General features: G+C 37.1%; 1 protein-coding gene across 2 annotated transcripts; it reads right to left on the reverse strand.

Moving 5' to 3' along the window:
* Positions 1-248: 248 nt before the first annotated feature.
* LOC113049464 (LIM homeobox transcription factor 1-alpha-like) lies at positions 249-20,361 on the reverse strand. 2 transcript variants are annotated; one of them, XM_026211845.1, is made up of 9 exons: positions 20,180-20,361; positions 17,036-17,121; positions 16,744-16,927; positions 2,995-3,227; positions 2,722-2,885; positions 2,563-2,640; positions 1,849-1,969; positions 1,608-1,763; positions 249-1,514 (listed from the first exon to the last, which is right to left on the reverse strand). In XM_026211845.1, exons 1-9 carry the CDS (start codon positions 20,221-20,223, stop codon positions 1,363-1,365), a joined length of 1,218 nt encoding a protein of 405 aa, XP_026067630.1. In that variant the 5' UTR covers positions 20,224-20,361; the 3' UTR covers positions 249-1,362. The 2 variants fall into 2 exon arrangements, with proteins under 2 accessions (XP_026067630.1, XP_026067620.1); XM_026211835.1 differs by having other exon boundaries at positions 249-1,763.
* Positions 20,362-21,360: the final 999 nt, after the last annotated feature.

The following is a 21,360-nucleotide window of genomic DNA, read 5'->3' on the forward strand; positions in this document are numbered from 1 at the left end:
AACTGACAATAGTTAAAAACCAACCAAATTAAATGTAATCAAAGCTAATACTGCACTAGTTGTTATTAATCTTGATTTTTAAAAAGAAAAATTAAAGTATAATTAGTGTTAAAGGTGCACTCGTGATTTTTTTTTTTTCTAATTTAAAGATATACACATAAGAAAAAAACAATAGTGCTTTTGAAAAATATTATGTACTAATATACATCAACATGAAATAAAAAAAAGCTATGTTAAAATTTGTATTTTTCATTTTAGTTAAAGTTGTAGTAATTTAGTTGTGTGCCCCCCCCCCCACACTTTTATTAGTTTATGTCTATATAATTAACTTTCATTTGTTTTAGCTATTTTAGTACATCAAGTTAAAGTAAATGAAAATGAGAAATGTTGGCTTGGCAACTACATGGAGGAAAAAAAACATAAAAATAAAATCCAATAAACATGTATTTATTTAATGTAATGAAAACCTTTTTTTTATGCTTTAGTTTTAATTTAATATAACAACCTTGCTTTTGTGTTTGAGTGATGCTACATCCACACCAGTAGGTGTCAGCGTGAGTCCAAAGCATCTGCTATATAGGTCAGCTCAACATACAAAAACTGAGTGCACCTTTAATAAACATTGTTTCTTTACAATAAATACTAATGTACATTTGATTTTCGCACCATGCTAGAATCTTTTGGTTTTCATGTTAGGTTTAAACAAAAGCTGATTCCTATTCAAGACGGACATAAAGATGGCAAGGAAAGGAGAGAGTGATATGACTTGTGAAACTGACTTGGGCTGTGTCTGAAATCACCCCTTTATCCTTACAAACTGTATTATCTGAGGGGACAGCCATTTGTAGGGGTGTTCACAACCACAGTGGACAGAACCTCTGTCCCAGAGCTGCAGTGATGATTTGCAGGGAAATCCAGGGAAATTGCATCACCCTGGTTCCTTAAAAAAATAAAAAATAAAAAAAAGATATTCTTAATTGCAGAAAATAAGCTCCGTGATCAACAAAGGTATATGGATCATACATGTTGATCATAATGATAATCTTCACAAATGAGCACACTTTTTATGAAAAAAAAAAACAATTTCCCTAAAAGTTAGTGATTATAAACTCATTGAGGCTATTAAAGCAACTATTTGGACCCAGTTGTCTCATTTAGCCACTTGTTAAAACCCGCCTTTTTCAAGTGTTAAATTTAATCTTCAGGGTGTGATCCTGTCTTGGTTTGGTAGGTAAGGGCTTTACTGGCACGACTAAGATACGATTGAGGGATTCAATTAGTTTTGATGATGAAAGGCGCCTGCAGTGAGACTCAATCTCTGTGTGGCCCCCTGCAGCGGTGGAGGAGCACATGGAACCAGGGTCATGAGGTAAAGTAGGAGTTTTGCATGGAGTAGAGGCGATCGATGGGGTTTCCTATCCGCCCTGCCAGAACTCCACCATCGGCGGTCGACAAGAGACAGTCTCCGAGATGACTGAGGCTTCCATCGCTGTCCAAGTCATGGAAAACCGAGTCTGAAATGAAGTCAGTTTTCAAATGCAAACAAACATTTCGGTTAACTGCAAAAAATAACCAATGCTGAAGTAGGTGCAGTGAGATATCCTCACCATAGGAGTGCATCTGCTCGGGGCCTAGCTGTGGTGGCGTGAGCCCGTGCCGGAACTGCTCGCTACCGTATATGTTGGGATCCAAAGCCAGCAGTTGCTGGCGTGGCAGAGAGGAATATGAGAGCAGTCCGTCCAGTCCATGACTGCTGGAGCCATCTATGGAGAGACAGAGCCCGGTTCACACCTATCGTCAAGCCATTTCACAGTTATCTGTCGACTCCGCCGTGTGTCCGTGTCTTACCCTCGCTGTCATCGTTACTCTGGCGCCCCCCCCTGCTCGGACCCCTCCTGGTCCCGCCCATCTGCTCCTGTTCTTGCTGCTGCTGCTGCTGCTGCTGCTGTCTGCGAGCGATCTTCTTTATCTAAACTCACAAAAAACAACAGTCCATTGACACCCCCCGGTGCTGGAACAACATCCCCAACTAGTAGTTAAACATCTTTCTGTCTGTCTTTCTGAAAGTATCCATCCATCAGTCAATAAGCTCATTAGGCCTATTCAAAGCCAACATTCAAACATGCAATTGACAAGTGTTTTCTTTTTTTGTTGTTGTCAAAAATCTACATTTACATGAAGTTCTTTGGATTTCAGTTTATTATAGTTCTACTTCTCTCAAGCCATGTTCTCAGCCTCAAAAATAACCAACACTAAGATCTCGTTTAGTGAGATCTCAAGGATGCTATTTTTGCTTTTCTCTGGATGTATCATAATGAAGCAAAACGGTGTTTCGTACAGGAATGTTTTCAGAATTTACAAAAACCTAAAGTCCTTTTTATAGCAACCGAGATGCTTCTAACGGAAGCTGCAGTGACGCGATGACTTTACCGATTAGTGATTGGCTCTTTCATTCAGAAGGTGGGGCTTCCTGCGATTGAGCGTTGCATTTTTCCCCATTCAAAACTATACGAGTGACATGTCTTGGGTATTCTATAGTCTTTGCCAAAACCTGACGCCTACCTTTGCTCTCTGGTTTTGGAACCACACCTGCACGACTCTCACCGTCAGTCCAGTCTCAGCTGCAAGAGTTTCTCTGACCTGCAACAATAGTATATGCATGAGATGTACACAAGTGCTGTTGCCACATTTAATGCACACGAGTGGCCTGGGACGGCTAACCTTTCGGCAGGGTTTGGAAGACACCTCAAAGGAAGCCTTGAAGGCGCGCCGCTGTTGTGTGGTCAGGATGGTACGTGGTCTCTTGGATCTCTTGTGCTCCTTCCCATCATCCCCAGCCTTCCCACCAACAGAGACACCGCCACCATCCTCATCCTCACTCTTTACTGCAAAGCAGAAACTGAGCATTAAAAGCGAAGAGTGTCATTTCTGGGCTATGTTAACATCTCTTCTCCTGTAGTTACACACAACCTTCAGCGAGGTCACTGAGGTTACCTGACTCGGTAGGGGCCGGGCTGATGGCAGCCAGCATCTCTCTCTCTTTCTCATAGTCTCCCCGGCAGAGCAGCTGTCCCTCCTTTAGCACAAACTCATCACCTCTCTGCAGCCGGCGCTCACACTCGCAGCAGCTGAAGCAGCCCAGGTGGTACACCTGTCCCAGCACACGCATGATGAGCTCCGAGCGGCCGATCGCCTGCAGACAGGCACTGCACTTCCGCACAAACAACCTGACACACACATGGGCACACGTTACTGATATGTTTCTGAACATTCACTTTATGCAATGTTTTGTCTGTGACACTGGGTGGCAATATTTGACAATGGACCATAAATGTCACACAAGCAACTAAGCGAAAATGTATCATTTAACCCTTTAAAGCCTATTGTATTACATTTGATACACACATTTCTAAGGTCACATTTTCCTTTTTTTTTTACTTATCTTGTCTGATTGATATTTTATTCTTTTTTAGCAAGTAGTTTAATTCTGAAAACACCCACCTTCAGATCTTTAGTGATACCAACAACTTTTGTATTGTTGGTAATATTTCTAAATTAACATTTAACGGATTGAACCAATGTAGGTTTAATTACTTAATAATAATAATGACAATAATAATAATAATAATAATATATATATATATCAGGTTTTTGAGGAATGTTTATTTATTCATCTCTCAACCATCATTGTATTGCACTGCATTCTATGAAAATACGAACTACCAAGCTTTCACCATAAAAGCATATAAATATAATCAAGTTATTGACAGATATTGAGTAGCAATTTATATGCATTTAATGCAAGCAATCAGATTTAACAAGATACCAGTGATTTACATTACAAGCTATATCACAAATCAGAATTTTTTTAATTTTTTCCCTCCTTGAGTATGAACTCCATATTCTTATTTTATATGAGCCATAAAAGCATGATCAAATATGACACTATATATATATATAATTTCATATGTCTGGTTTTAAAGCAGTGGTTCCCAGCAACATTCCTGGATGCCCCCCAACACTGCACGTTTTGGATCTCTCCTTTGTCTGACACTCCCAATTCAGGTCTTGGAGTATCTACTAATGAGCTGGTGATCTGAATCAGGTGTGTTTGATTAAGGTGACATGGAAAACATGCAGTGTTGGGGGGCCTCCAGGAACGTGGTTGGGAACCACTGTTTTAGAGGGTAAATTCTATTAACATTTATTACACTCTGCATTTAAGCTGTCCATTTTATACATTTGTGTGTCACCTGGGAATTGAACCTATGACCTCGGTGTTGCTGGCACTGTGCGCTATGGTAAATGTTTATAAACTTAATACTTTTCCAAAATGATAAACAAATACAGGGATGTACGGGGTAAAAGTGAGCAAATGTATAAAGAGGTCCTGCTACAAACAATGAGAAATGCCTCTTTGAACTGTGTTTTCCTTCTACGTGGCTCACCAGCAACATCATTTGTCTAAAAGGCCCTCTCGCTTTTCAATCCCCACCAAACCCCTTGTTTTTTCCTCCTCTCTCTCCCCTCCCTCACTGCATGATATTTTCTGCCAGAATTCCCTGTCCTCCCTCTCGCGCTCCCAGCCTCCCTCCCCAGCTCCGTGAAACTAATAAAGACAGGATTAATTAGATTGTTGTTTAAACAGTGCGATGCCCAGACAGACGCTGTAAACTCATAACCAGGGATTGAGGATAGCATGGGGTTAATCTCTCCTCTCTCTTTTTCACACACTCGAATAAACACACCATACTCTCACACACACACACACACACACACACACATTTAGCACCTTTATACGGCCGTGTTCATGTACTCTCATAAATATTGACAGGTACCCACAGATGAACCTGTAGACGCTCATGTGGTGTCGATGACAGTCTAATCCTTCTGCACAGTTCATTAAGCCAAAGCAACAGTCACCATTCACCCAAATTGTGACATAAACCAGTGTCTGTCAAACACCTGAACCAGACAAAAAAAAAAAAAAAGAAGAAGGTAGATTTCAAATGTGGCATTGCTGTGAGTGTTTTTATGCGGTATTGTATTGGGTGTTCTGGGTAATTGCTAGGTGGTCGCTTGCTGTCAACACAGAGTCAAAAGTCTCATCCTTCATTGCATTTTTTTTTTATCTAACCAGGTGAAAATCATCAAAAGCTGCACAATTGAACATATCATTCTATCTCAGTGCAGGACAAGGTATTATTTAAAGTAATAATTCAACCACGATGACAATTCTGATAGGAACTATGCCTAAAACTTGTGCTTAAGGGTTTGTTTAGATCCCTAACCCTATATAAATATAAGCAATAATTATAGGGATACATGCATTAATAACCACTAATAAAATAAAGCGCACATATGTATAAAAGGATAGATGCAGTCACACATGATAAGATGAACACAGAACATTTCAGAGGTGAGGAACAGATGAAATGCATGTTTGATGGATAACGCAGACTTCATGACAGTTGCAGAGACGGATGGAGGGAGTTCTGGTGTGTGTGTGTGTGTGTGTGTGTGTGTGTGTGGGTCTTGAGGAGCTCCGAGTGCAGGAGATGAAGGTGTCATATCAGAAATCTGCTGAAGTGAGAGGCAGCCAGGTCCACACATTATAGCCTCTAATCTGCACGGATGTGATGATCCTGTCCGAAACGCAGCTGCTATGGCTAATCTGTCTCAATCCATCTGCCAAAAATGCCAAATTCCCCAAATCACCACTTACTACACCCAGATCAAAGAAGACCAACTCTAAAAACTCATACAGCAACTGACTCTGAGAGTAAATCTCATGAAACCCGTAATATTTCAACCTCTAAACCAAAAGAAATCAGTGAAAAATGAACATTTTCTTAAAAACAATGAAGTCTATTTTTTGGCTTTATGACATAATTTTTATAGTTGCTATTTAGTCATTAGTAAAGTAATTTCTACCAATTCTTAGTAATATAATGCAAAAAAAGTGACATTCTCATTGCAATCATGTGATAAAAAAACGCTGAGTTATAAATTACAGTTGTATTGGAATACAAAAGATACAAATAAATGAAAATTTATACACCGGAGAAAAAAAACGTCTTTGAAACCATTTTCACTCAAAAAACAGTTATGAAGAAACAGCGCTAAATTAAATGTGAAATTCGGAAGTAGAAAGACAGAAATTGTATATTTCAGTAAAATACGCAGCAATAATCTTTTTGTTTACAACTTCGAAAAACATTGTTGGTTTTTTTGAGTACAGTAATGAGAATTCGGGGTTAGAGATTTTTAATTATCAAGAAAATATCACCAGGAAGGAAATCAGGTGCTATGTATGTACAAACTGTGTTCATGATGTCAATTCAATGAAGTTTTACATGAATCTATAGCTAAATCATAGTGCGGGGGCCTAATACATACATGAACACATAATTTTAAATAATCAGACACTTACTGTCATAGTTGTGAGGTTTATCTTGTAGACTTTGGTGCATCTTTGTATATATATATATATATATATATATATATATATATATATATATATATATATATATATATATATATGGAAGCAGTATGTAAATCATAAATGTACACATAATTGCAAGGGTTGGTGCTGTGCGTGCGCGCGCGCGTTTGTGTGTGTGTGAGCGAGAGAGAGAGAAAGAAAGAGAGCAGATATTGCTGTGAGGGAAAGTGGCTCAGAGCCAGGGTTCAGTAATCACATCATCTTCTTTTATTAAATCTCACTGCACTGCTTCTGCGTTATTAAAATCTCCCAGCATTCCCCACAACCCACTCCCGCCACCCTCCCTCCCTCCCTCCCCGGCACGCCAATATTCACAATGATGAAATATGAGAAAACCAACAGGTAGCTGATAAAAATGTACACATCAGACCACTCGTACACAAAAGAGAAAGCACAGGTGAGCAGCTAAACCGTTCAGTACACATATTATTCTGCCCAATCATGTCACAGACGCACACTTCAGAACATACTTGCTCAAAAAAATCCGCCTTTTTGAACTTAGCATGCAAACACTGCTGTGCACAAGAAGTAACAATTGCCTAATGGCATGCAGATTTTAATTGTCTAATTATGTTTTGATTGCACTGAGACACATTATAACTTTAGCCTTTATGCTAGGCTAATAAAACAACAAATAGTGTCATTGTACGCTCTAAAGCACTCTTAGCTGAATTCATATGCAATTATGGCTTATTAGTCATATGAAAAACGCTTCAACAGGCTTATTAGAAAGCGTACTGCCTATCAAGGGGGCAATAAAGTTAAAATGACATTTCTTATGATGCCTTAGTGTATTAATGAGGCTAAATATTTGTAGATGATCATGTAAAAATCATGGGTGAAAAAATACCAGTAAAGATTTACAATTTATGATAAGTTGTTAAGATTAGTTAATTTGAGCTAACAATGAATACAAATTATTTATGTCAACATCTATCTGTTAATATTATTTTATTAAAGCTATGAACTGAGTATTTTTATTAACTTACATAACCAGATTTATAAATACTGTAATATATTGCTCATTGCTGATGTTAGTAAATGCATTAACTAGTGTTAACTGAAGGGACCTAATTGTGAAGAGATATAGACATACCTTTCATAATGAAATGATTTACTTATCACTTAAATTCCTCATATGCTTACGAACAGTTTTTTATTCTGGATTAGCACCAATAGAGAAATAGATGTTCATGCTGTTTTTGAGTCTGTAATGGACAAAACATTCTGGATGTAGAGAAGGGAACTACATATGACCGACTTTTTGTTACCCAAAAATGAATAGATTCTCATTATTTATTCTCACCTTAATGTTGTTCCAAACCTGTGTCACTTTTTTCCTTCTATGCTTTTTAGAAAAAATGTAAACTATTTTTGTCCAACACAATATTACACCCCACTGTGTTCCATTTTTCAAATTATTAACTATTTTGTTCCACATAACAAAGAGGTACTGCTTTGAAATGGCATCAGGGAAATTGTTACTTTTTTTAGGAAACTACTGTATGCCTTAGACACATTTCCACTAAAATCCTTGTAAATCCTTTGTAATTCACTAGCCACAGAGCAAAGGTTTGTAGGAAATCCTGATTCTGACAGTCAATATGTTGCAGAATATGAAGTGTGTCATAATATCCAGAGAATTTCTCACTATTTCTGGTGACGAATATGGCACTATTGGTGTGCTGAAGTACTTATTGTGATACATTCCCTGACTGACAGCATAACCTGTCCATACGTTACAATCACAAGTCAGTTTTCTGTATCCCTCGTGTGTGTGTCTGTGTGTGTGTGTGTGATACTCAAGGGTTCAGGCACCGACAGGATCGATGTGTTGAGTTGTGTGAGGTGAGAGTGAGTCTGTGAGTGTGTTTAGATAAAACAGCTAATCCCCAGGCCACCAGAACGCAATATCCTGTCAGCCAGATTCTCATTTCCTGTCTCTCTGTGGCAGTGCGAGAAAAAAAAAAAGAAGACGCGTAGAGGGGGGACGGGGGATTCGTTGCCCCAGAAACAGAAGATACGGCAGACCTGTTTGAGGATATCTATGGCATTCTTCCTATCTCTCCCCCTCCCGCTTTCATTTTTTGCCGTTCTTCTTTTATTATCTCAGATTTAATAAAGCCAAGGCGAGCAGCTTGTTCTGCCATGAAACATTTATTAGCTGTCTGTAATGAAATTGTTGTGCGGCAGGCGAGGTGATGGAGACTCATCACACATTATGCAAAAACAGTGGCAATATCACAAGAGGAGACACCTCGAGCTCTTCCTCTGTCATCTTCCTCTCTCCACCTCTGTTTGTCACCTCCATGGCCTTCTGACATCCCATGAGCTCCCCTTCACTGTCTCCTCTTCTCTCCCTCTGTCCTTGCCTTAAAAGTCTGATAGGTACACTCTGAAAAATAAAGGTTCTTTACTGGCATCCATGCTTCCATCAACATCCATGGAATCTTTCCATTCCACAACTGATTCTTTATAGTGGAAAAAGGTTCTTTGATTATTAAAATGTTCTTCATATTAAGAAACAAGTGGTTCTTTAGAGAACTGTTCACTGAAAGGTTCTTTGTGGAACCCAAAATGGTTCGCATTGCTGTGAAAACCCTCTTTTGGGACCTTTATTTTTGTGGCTTCAACAGGAACTTCAGGTGTAGAAAAACAAAACATGTTTACCAAAAGCAGTAATTTGGGCATGAAAATATTACTAATAAGCCAACTAGCTGGAGCTACCACAATGTGTTTAAGCCCTCATCTGAAGTACCATGGAAACATATTCACCAACAGGACTACACACACAATGTCTGGGTCAAGTCGCTGGGGTATATTTGTAGCAATAGCCAAAAAACATTGTAATTTTTCTTTTTTTTCTCTCCTTTTTTTCACCCTCCAGATATTTTCAAATAGTTGTATTTCAGCAAAATATTGTCCTATCCTAACAAACCATATATCAATGGAAAGCTATTTTTTTTATTGACCTTTATGACTGGTTTTGTGGTCCAGGGTCTCCAAAAGGGGATATTTACAGTGATGCCACAGAGGAACCCTTAAATGAAAAGTTCTTAAAAGAACCATATTCTTAATGGAGCCATTGATGCCAATAAAGAACTTTTATTGTTAAGAGTGTTGGTCTGTGGTGGTTCATTATCATTGATCTCAAACTGACATACATGTATAGAAGGAGTGGCTCACCACCATGATGCTAGGCTGTTGTGGGTGGTTGCCATGGAGTTGTGATGCAGTTGCTAAGGTGTTCTAAGTGGTTGCTAGAGTGTTCTAGCTAGTTCTAGTTGTTTATTGCTAAATCTGACTCTTGATCCTTTTTGTTCATTTTAACATCGGAGAGGTGAACACTGTGAATCTGACTGCTCAGAAAAGTAATATACATTATTCAAAACTTTGGGGTTGTTGAGATTTGTTGTTTTTGAAAGTCTCTTTGATCATAAATACAGTAAAACAGTAATATTGTGAAATATTATTAAAATGTTAAATAACTTTTCTTCATTTAAATATAATTTCAAATGTAATTTATTCCTGTGATGCAAAGTTGAATTTTCAGCATCATTACTTCAGACTTCACTGTCACATGATCCTTCAGAAATAATTGTAATATACTGATTTGAGGCTTAAGAAACATGTATTATTATCAAAGTTTTACTACTTTTCTATTTTTTTCAGGTTTTTTGATGAATTGACATTTTCAAAAGAACAGTGTTTATTTAAACTTACTCTGCAATCGTTTGTAACATTATAAACATCTTTGATCTTGTTGAATAATAAAAAAAAATCATTATGACCTCAAACGGTGCACAGCACATCATTGAATAGAACAAACCGACCAACAAAAAGTCCTGCTGTCCATGACCAGTTTGAACAAAACTCCAGATGTATATTAAAGAGTTCGCTACGATCCATTGTTGCTTTATTGGATTGTGCTTGATTATATACACTCACCTAAAGGATTATTAGGAACACCATACTAATACTGTGTTTGACCCCCTTTCGCCTTCAGAACTGCCTTAATTGTACGTGGCATTGATTCAACAAGGTGCTGAAAGCATTCTTTAGAAATGTTGGCCCATATTGATAGGATAGCATCTTGCAGTTGATGGAGATTTGTGGGATGCACATCCAGCTCCCGTTCCACCATATCCCAAAGATGCTCTATTGGGTTGAGAGCTGGTGACTGCGGGGGCCATTTTAGTACAGTCGACTCATTGTCATGTTCAAGAAACCAATTTGAAATGATTCGAGCTTTGTGGACATGGTCAGAAACAATGCTCAGGTGGGCCGTGGCATTTAAACGATGCCCAGTTGGCACTAAGGGGCCTAAAGTGTGCCAAGAAACATCCCCCACACCATTACACCCCCACCAGCAGCCTGCACAGTGGTAACAAGGCATGATGGATCCATGTTCTCATTCTGTTTACGCAAAATTCTGACTCTAACATCTGAATGTCTCAACAGAAATCGAGACTCATCAGACCAGGCAACATTTTTCCAGTCTTCAACTGTCCAATTTTGGTGAGCTCGTGCAAATTATAGCCTCTTCTTCCTATTTGTGGTGGGGATGAGTGGTACCCGGTGGGGTCTTCTGCTGTTGTAGCCCATCCTCCTCAAGGTTGTGCGTGTTGTGGCTTCACAAATGCTTTACTGCATACCTCGGTTGTAACGTGTGGTTATTTCAGTCAAAGTTGCTCTTCTATCAGCTTGAAGTAGTCGGCCCATTCCCCTCTGACCTCTAGCTTCAACAAGGCATTTTCACCCACAGGACTGCTGCATACTGGATGTTTTTCCCTTTTCACACCATTCTTTGTAAACCCTAGAAATGGTTGTGCGTGAAAATCCCAGTAACTGAGCAGATTGTGAAATACTCAGACCGGCCCGTCTGGCACCAACAACCATGCCACGCTCAAACTGCTTAAATCACCTTTCTTTCCCATTCTGACATTCAGTTTGGAGTTCAGGAGATTCTCTTGACCAGGACCACACCCTTAAATGCATTGAAGTAACTGCCATGTGATTGGTTGATTAGATAATTGCATTAATGAGAAATTAAACAGGTGTTCCTAATAATACATTAGGTGAGTGTATGCCACAATTTAAGAACAACATGAATGATAAAACCAATGGCTTTAGCAAACACTACTGACTCTGTAAAGAATCCGAGGTTCACCAGAGCCCATGTGTCATATTCCTGTCTGACAGTACAACAACTCTCTAACCACAACACAGCTTGTAGTCATGTCTAAGAACATAATTAGCAGCGTTCCCAATCAAGACCCCTCCACCCCCTCCCCGTTCCCACAGACACAAAGAGACAGCGAGCAGAGAGATGATTAAGCGAAAATGTGGGATAAACGGAGAGATAAACTGATTGGTGTCATCACAGCTATAAATCTCAACAAGCAGGAAATGAAGTTTGGAACAGAAATATTATTAGAAATCAGACAGTGATGGACGAGCTAGAGGAGAGATGCATGGGAGGAACAGACACCGAGCAAAAGAAAGGTGAAGATTTGGGTAACCATGAACCAAAGTGCTCATAATAATGACTCCGACTGAAGATTTCAGTAGAACGGTGTTACTGACTTACATCGAAAACATTTATTATTTAGAGGCTGCTTTTACAGAGTACAGGAAATCTAAATGAGATTGAATTTAAAGGAATATTCTGTGTTTGGTAAAAAATTCAGCTCTGTCCAAATAATGGCAAAAAGTAATTCGTCCTTTCTGTACTTTTAAAAAAAGTCAAAATAAACGTAACACTTACAATCCGCTTGTTAAGTTGTGATGCATCAAATACTGTTTCCAGGTCCAAACCTTTAGTGAGAAAACGATCTCAAAAGCTGTTTATGAGCATTTTTTATTTATAGCACATCTTAAAGCTTTTCAGAAAAGATGAATCACTGGCAAACTAAGATAAAGGTTATGATATAGGTTTTTTAATGAGTGCATTAATCAGTGTTTGTTAGTTAATTTGGGAATCTAATGGATCATTTGGACCAGGAAAAGGTGACGAGTGACATCACAAGTGAATAAAAGTGACATTAAATAATATAGTTATAATTTAAAAAATGGACTTCGATAATTCTGTTAAATCATTGTTAAAGCTGTTTTTCTTATTATGTTCTTATATGTTTTAGGGTTACACTGTCAGGGCATCAAAATTGGAAATGTAGCTTTACACAGAAAATTCTAGTAAGTGATATGTTTTTCACACTAAAGTCATGTTAATAAGCATATTGTGTAATCTGAAACAGCGAATATTTGAACATTTATTAATTTCCCCCATACACTTCCTTAATGTAACACAAATTTCTGTTGGAGGGACAACTGGAACTGGAAACTATTTCTTCGTGTTAAATAAAATAAAATTTATTCATTTAGCAGATGCTTTTATCCAAAGTGACTTACAGTGCAATCAAGCTAAAAAATTTTTACCTAACATGTTCCCTGGGAATAGAACCCACAACCTTTTGCGCTGCTAACGCAATGCTCTGAGCCATAGGAACACTAATCAGTATTATGCCACAAATGCTGTCGACTGATCTTAATTGAATTAAAATATTCTGGATTTTGAAATTCATCTGAATCTACATTAAATCCAAAATATTCTCAACTATCAACTTGTTTTTTCATAAAAATCCCAATGATAAATTTAAATGGAATGAATGATGGAAAAAAATGACTTTTGATTGTAGACTTTGATATTTTGGCAAATCCAGGCACTGTTCAGGACATTTTTGAGACCTCTTCTAAAATACTAAAAGACAGTGAGACACATGATATTATTGGGTCTGAGAAGCATGAGACGTCTAGGAGAAACAAGTGAGATATTAAAGAGCTTTCATTCGTGATTTTTCACTGGCATCTCTTTACACACTGGGGGCTGTTTTCGTTCTGTTTCCCACCCGCAGAGTGATCTATTAAACTTGGACGCATCTTAAATATCCGCTCCCCTGTCTCCGCTCTGATAGGCCTCTGTGACCCTCGCTAGTCTAATTTTCTGCCAGGGATCCAGGCACCGTACCCTGGGGCTGAGAGCTTTTATTGGTCTGGGACTGGTTTCTCGAGGCTGGGCTGCGTGGTTATCTGATGGCTTTGTGTGTTGAAGTCAGCCAGGAAGACAGTGATGGGGAGAATATGTTTGTGGATTTAATGAATAGGGGCTTGGCTTTGAGTTTGGGTTTTAGTAAGTGTGTAGATGTTGCTGGAATGATTGAAAACTGAAATGTAAATGAAGTCACATTTCTGATGAAGGGAACATCAGGATCATAAGCGTCGTAAGGAATCATCATACAGTTGTGATCTTCATACTGATGATGTTTGCATGTTTGTTGTCCTATCGTGTACATTATTTAAAGTGAAGAATGTTTGGTCTTTAAAATTTCATCTGAAATAAATCCCTTTTCACAACACCTTACATTTTGGTATTTAACGTCCACTTTATGTGACTCGAAGTTTGCAAGAAATTAAAATTTACCTATTTCCTAAATGCATGTTATTGATCTTATTGTGAACAATTAGTTAATGCATATGATTCCATAAAAATAAAAAAATCATTTTTTTTAATAAAAATGTCATTTATTTTTGGTTGATGTCTCCAATCTCTTAGTCTGCTTAACTCTCATTCACACCTGCCTCCAACCAATCAACAACAAACAAACAGAACCACATCATGCTCTGCTTTTTTTTAATTATTATTTTCCATTTGACTGCAGATGTACATTACAGTATGGGAGAAAAGAGCTGTTGCTGCTACCATTTCATCGTGACTTTAATTTGCGATGAAAAAAACTGCCCTAAATGGAAAAAAGGTATTTTCCTACATATTTTTTTCTCATTGAATACCCTGTTTCACTTGGAAACATGTCATAATATGAAACTAGAATGGGATGTGAATGACATTTAATGTTGACTTTAAGTGCACTCTTAAAAATAAAGGTCCTTGGAACACCCAAGGAATTTTTTCCATTCCACAAAAGGTTCTTTAGTGGAAAAAGGCTCTTTAAATTATTATAATGTTCTTCAAACTAATAAAAAAATGGTTATTTTTAAAAATGTTCACTGTGAAAAACCTACTTTGGAACCTTTATTTTTAAGAGTGTGGCTATTTGTACCTCACCTGATTTTTTAAAATACATTTTGATGTTGTAATTATTCAGATAATTTAAATAATATTTTCTAATTTAATGCAACTAGGCAACCTGACAATATATTTGTAAAGTAGAATACCAGCTCAAGATTGTATTTTTCTTTTACTCAAATTCCATTTTTTTTTTAACCATAAAAGATTCCTTGGAACCCCAAAAATGGAGCGCACACCTGCTGTAGATGGAGCACTGGTAAAGGGGCGGGAGTGGTGGGTGCTGATGGACAGACAGCGGAGAACACAGGGAGATATTGTTGTGGATTCACTCAAGGTCACCCACTCAAGAGTGTGCCAAGTCTCCTCCACAAATACAACACATACCATGCCGCAGGCTGAAAATTCACAAATAATATCTGCAAACAAGACATTAGCATCAAAGCGCAACAGAAATGCTTATACCTTTCTTATTTCTTAATTTACAGACTGAGAAAATTTAAATCTCTAAAGGAATTTCCACTATATTGTGAAAATATTTGGCTGTCTTGAATGTATTATGAATGATAAATTAATTCAAATAATACAAACTGACCAAGCTTAAGGGATTAACAGCACCAGCTTGCACAAGAACAGTTTCACTGTGCTCTGATCCCAGAACAGCCTTCTCATTTGTAATCGTTGATCACTTTTACCCTCATTATGACATCCTTGCTGCAAGCACCCATGCAAAACAATTATCAAATCTATGGTCCCATTTTTCTTCAACGGTGTGAAGAAAAGCAGTTAGTATGGTAATTTCATACCCTCAAACAGTCCTAGATCTCAGGTGATCTATCTTTCCGAGAACACATATATATTATTTTATCTGCACTTTGGAAATTCTTCCTGCTAACTTTTCTATTTAGTCTCTCCTGTCCGTCTTATTCCTTTTGGTTGGCCCGCAGATGTCAGCAACATAGGGAGTGTCCACACTGCTCAACGGTGTCTGACACTTCTCACAACAGTGATAACAGGCCACAAAATCGTCCTTCAACTGTCCGCACTCCTGGTGATGTCACTGGGAAAATATGGTGTCTTGGAATCTCCCTCTGACCCAAACTGATACAGAACGATTCATCAGAGAACCAGCGGTTAAAGGGAAACTTCTCCCAAAAATGTCAATTCTGTCATTGTTTACACATCATGTCATTCCAAAGACTTGGTGCACGAGTCATATGAATGGTTCTTCAAATTTCTACTTTGTTTCCCACAGGAAAAAAAATGCTTACTCATGTCTTACAGACTAATCGGTGCAAGAGACTGAATATTTACCAAGTATTTCCTAACCCTAAAACATACAGAACCACCAAATATTGCTACAAGTGTGTTTACATCATATAATACTTGATATTAATAGTGTTCATCGTCTGGTTGACTACACCTTCTTTTGATTTTTCCAAAAATGTCTTCCATATGCACATAAACTGACAGTCACCACTGATAAGTTACTACTAAATATTGTAGAAACGTAATTTTCGGTAAAGTTGCTTTGAAATGATTGTATCGTAAAAAAAAAAAAAAGCTATAAAAATATACTTGAATTGAATTGAATTTTCTTAAAAAAGCTCTTCTGGCGTGTATGTCCTTATTCCTAATTTCTTACGAGGCAAAAGTGAGAATTACATTCGAGGTATCGCTGCATGCGCTGAGGTTTGGTTTGGAATACATGTAATGCACATGTAATCAAATATATGAACCAGACTGCAACAGATAGGGTTAATTTAAACAGAACTTTCAGAATATTAAATCAGATTGGATTCATAGCGATGTAAATAAACCTGAAACCAAAAAGAAAATTATATCACAGAATTTTTATAGCAACCAATCCTAAATCTTACGCTAAATCTATATTAAGCATGTACTCAGTACTTATTTGTGTAATTACGCTGCAATTGCAGTGCCTACAAATAAAGTGTAACCAAAGATCTGCAGAACAGAGCATCAGCATGACAGCACGATCAGAAGATCAACACACCCATGACACATTTGCAGGGAGATTAGGGGAGTGTTCTGGTGTTCTTCACGTTAATCTATGCAGAAAATGGGATGTTTTGCCATGCTAGGGCGTTGATGGAGTGTATACAGGCACACGCTGCACACTGAACTGTCTTACTTCTCGTAATCATGCTTGCAGTACAGCAAGCGATCCCGACAGTAGCAGGTCCCGCTCAGCGCGCTGCGACACACTGCACACTTGACACACGTCTCATGCCAGGACAGTTCATTGACGCGCAGGAGGAAGCGGTCCGCGATGGGAGACTCGCACCCTGCACACACCTCACCTGCTCCCACATGCTCTGGTGGAGAAGAACAGAACAGGTGTCAGCTGACATGAGGGACTCGAGGCACACACATTACAGCACTCATATTAATATGGAAAGAATAATGAAGAATAAGGGTCTCACCGTAAGGTGTGGTGGAGGGGGCCTGCTGAAGACATGATTGGTTTTCTTCTGTTTTCATTCCGTTTCTTCCTTCTTTGGAGTGCTGACTGAAAAACAACAAAGATAGAAAGACAGCAATCAGTCCGCATTCAATTATTGTAAGCTGCTTGTGAACATGTAATGTGGGTAAAAAGCACACTTTAATGTAATGTTACGATAAAAATGCTGAAAATATTTGTAGCATAATCTGTGAGGAAACAGGGCATCATTAATTTCATTAGAAAAAACCCAAAATCATCTGCAGTGTGGGCCTGTTTTTAATGTGCACTCTAAAATATGTTTTAATAAAAATGATTTCTACTGTAAAAAATGTTGACCGTAAGTTACCCTACCATATAAAATAAAAAAAATAACATGTTATTTTACTGTAAAAGAAAGATTTTGTGATTTGCAGATTTTTTTTTGTAATTTGCAGATACAATGAATATTATATTTAACTTTAAAAAGTTACATACTTGGTAACACTTTACAATAAGGTTCCATTAGTTTATGTTAGTTGATGTGTTAACTAACATGAACAAACAATTAACAGTATATTTATTACAGTGTTTATTAATCTTTGTTAATGTTAGATAATGACAATACAGTCATTCATTCTTAGTTCATGTCAATTCACAGTGCATTAACTAACGTTAACTTTTGATTTTACTCATGTTAATAATTAGTAAATGTCTTATTTAACGTTATCTAAGAAGTGTTGTTCCTGTTAACTAAATTATGTTTGTAAACTAATGATCCTTATTGTAAAGTGTTACCACATACTTTTAAGTTATAATGTTGACATTTATAATACTTTAATTATGTTTTTATAATTGGCTTGTAACTCACGGTGAAAAAGGGGCGTGTCCAGAATTCCTTTCCTGAAGCATCACATATGTTTATGCTTCATTTAAATATTATAGCTATTTTGTTATCGGTTATGTATAGGAGTGTTTTTAATGGTATTGCATGTAGATTAATTCATGTTTACTGCATTATTTTCAGTCACATGTAACAGTTAAGGTGTTTAGTGTCGTGTCAGTGTCTTTATGCTCGAGAAGCCAGATTTGTTGAATTTAAGTCATCGTTATTCTAAGGTTTATACAAACATATATATATATATATATATATATATATATATATATATATATATATATATATATATATATACATATACATATATATATATATATATATATATATATATATATATGTTTGTATATAGGTCTACTGATATTATATGATTTAATGACAACAGGCTACAATATAAACGTTATCTCGCAATGCTTGGAAAAATGTCAAGTTTTTATTTTGTTTTACCGTAAATGTAACATTTATTTACAGTTTAGCCTATTCTTCAGATGCTTTCTGTTTTATCTGTTTTAATTAAGAAACAAACACTTTTATTTTTATCTCACTATATAAAAGGGAAAGTGTTTAATGAATGTGTGTGAGAAGGACTGGAGGTGTTTTGTGCTCAGTCTTGTGTTTTAGGAGCTCTTGCAGGTGAATTATCCCCTAGTAAGGCGCGCGGCTTCGGTTTTTGGCGAAAGGGAACAACGCAAAAACAAAATCATCAAATATTTCCCGGTCCAGGGCCGTCGCCGTCTGATTTAAATCAGGAAGTCTATTGCATTTGAAATAATAAGGGATGACGGCCGTGATTAATGCTTTGATTATTGTAATTTATAAATAAGCTTTCACCTAAAGGCTATTTGTGATTTACACTCATTGAAGTAATATGATATGACTGCTACTATGGAAAAAGAGGGAAATCTTAATTCTGTAGGCTATTTTATTGCTTACTTTGCTTTTAGAATATTAGGTTGCATTTTTTATTTTTGTTGGAGGTTAAATTATTAGTCAATAATTATTATTAGGGTGCTGCGTTTATTTCTGCTTATGTTAAACCCATTTTCCCTGGAAAAGTAAAGTTGAATTTGAAGTATTTTTTTTCCTCATAGCTGAAATCACACGCTGCGTCTCATCTTTTTCCTCATTAATAATGCAGTTCATTGCATGAGTTTGATCATTAAAAATACGGGAGTTAATAACGGGTCTTCAGTCTCACTGAGAAATGTTCACTCTGTGATAATCGCGGTGACGTGGATATATGAGCATTTTATTAATATATTTTTACAAATTATTTATTTTTACGGAATTGTAGGCAACATGTGATCAAAAAATATATTTTAATTCTGTCTGTTAATTTTTTCGTAGGCTTCAGGCTATATAGCCCAACTGTCTTCGTGTAACTGGAACATGTTCTAATGATTGCTGCTGATCTAGGCCTATATTTAACAGAAAAAAATAAATAAATAATCACCTTATTCGTAGCTAGTATAAACCCTCATTACTTTCCGACACTAAACTGATGCATCGATGAATTCATGATATGATATTTTGAAGTGCGTTCATTTCATTATTTAAATGAAAGTTTAATGTTAATTTATATTCGAAGATGCTCTGTGACAAGAAATATCAGTGCTCTGTGACGTGATATAAAGTGCAAACGTAGCCTAAATATGAACAATATCAATAAAGGCTAGTGTTTTGCCTATAGTATGTGAAATAGCGTTGCTTTCTAAGACATTAGGATCAAACTGATGTTTTATTTGAAACCAATCCATTTATAATCGTAGGCTACAGAAACTAAACTGTGGATGTTTAACGTTAGCCTACTGTACAGAGTTACGCATTTTTAAAAATCTGACATTTTAATTTTTCTGCATGATTAGCCTACACACTTTACTGAAAAGACGTCCTTATTAGAAGTGTGGATTTTTTGAAGGTTTTTTTTATTATTATTCTGACACTCGTCCTGAATTTTTCCTATCAGATGAACTCCTAAAATACAGGCTAGTTTTACTCAAGACATAAAAGTAAGATGCAAATAAATTAATGTAGCGTATAAACAAATTAACACCAGCGCAGCAAAACTTCGTATTTCTGTAGCCTAAAGTAGTAGAATAGACAATATAGACTATAGGTTTACAAATGTAAAAGTGTAATCAAAGTCAAGCGAAATTATCATGCAGGTCTCTATTTGAACTCACTAGGAAAAGTTGAGGTAGCTTATCATTTCTGTGATGATTGTAGACCTGCTTAAGCGTCCCGTGAACTTACCTAGCGCTGAAACACACTCCTCCTGAGATTTCTGTAGGTAACATCAAAATAGCTTTGAAGAAGAGGACGGGAACCAGTGCTCCAGAAGCCAAACTTTAGTGTTATAGTCCAAAAATCACGCAGTGGCGCAAAAACATCGCCGGACTGTGTGTGATGTTCAGGCGCGCGCTTTATGTGATGGAGTGAAGACTTGGGCTGCGCGCGCACAATTAATGACTGCTGAAGGAAGGAAACATCAAGGAGGGGTGCAAGAAGATGAAAAAAAAAAAAAAAATCAATTTACAACGTAGATTTGTTCTGTTGAATCTGGCACCGAGTATCTAGCCCTTTCTACTTCCGAGAAACTTATTTTCTGACTGATATGATATGATGTTATAAACAAATAGATTGGCAAGTTCCATAGGCTATATCATATGCTATGTATAATAATCTCAGACTTCAGGTAAAGATCATTAGATTCAAGATGAAAGACATATTTTTGAACGTTATATTCTAATATTGATCTATAAATTACAAGCAAATGAATGTTCAAGATGTGAAGGTAAAGTCGCGGTTGAAATTCAGGATAATGCGCGTACATTCTCAAATGTGTCATTTGTACTAGTAGTCTGTATATAGTTTAAATAATGTAAACGAGTACATAAAGTTTTCGAATGTTTAACACAAAAATATTGGGCAATAACAGAAGTATTCATTTGTAGCCTAGCCGTATCAAGAGCTATACTTACTTGATACTACTATCTGCTATCAAAACTATGCCCAAAAATGGACATTAAGGTAATTTTTGAAGTAGGCTAATTATTATGCTCAATTAAGAGCTAAAGGGTTCTAATGAAATCAAATGGAACGCGCATCCATGTCCACGCGCATCGCGTCTGCCATCTAGTGGCCAAATCGTGGCTCCATGCCTATTATTAGGCACTCTCCTGCAGAGTTAGCTCCAACCCTGATCAAATACACATGAACAAGCTCTGTAGGATTGCTAGAAAGTTACAGGCAGGTGAATTTGATCAGAGTTAGAACTAAACTCTGCAGGACAATGGACTTTGAGGGCCAGAGTTGAGAACCCCTAGGCTAAAGTTAGGCTTATATGAAATACAAATAATAAGCAGGTAGATTGACAGTTAGTGCATAACATTATAAAGTAGGCCCTGATGTGTTTGAAATAATAATTCCCATTT

Source organism: Carassius auratus, chromosome 3 (genome assembly GCF_003368295.1).
Source record: "Carassius auratus strain Wakin chromosome 3, ASM336829v1, whole genome shotgun sequence".
NCBI lineage: Eukaryota > Metazoa > Chordata > Actinopteri > Cypriniformes > Cyprinidae > Carassius > Carassius auratus.

Coding starts and splice junctions, on each gene's coding strand:
- LOC113049464 (XM_026211835.1), bottom strand. CDS start 20,223: ATGTTACCTACAGAAATCTCAGGAGGAGTGTGTTTCAGCGCTAG. Junction 2,886..2,994: donor CCCGGCCCCTACCGAGTCAG/GTAACCTCAGTG, acceptor TCTGCTTTGCAG/TAAAGAGTGAGGATGAGGAT. Junction 1,764..1,848: donor GAGTAACGATGACAGCGAGG/GTAAGACACGGA, acceptor GTCTCTCCATAG/ATGGCTCCAGCAGTCATGGA.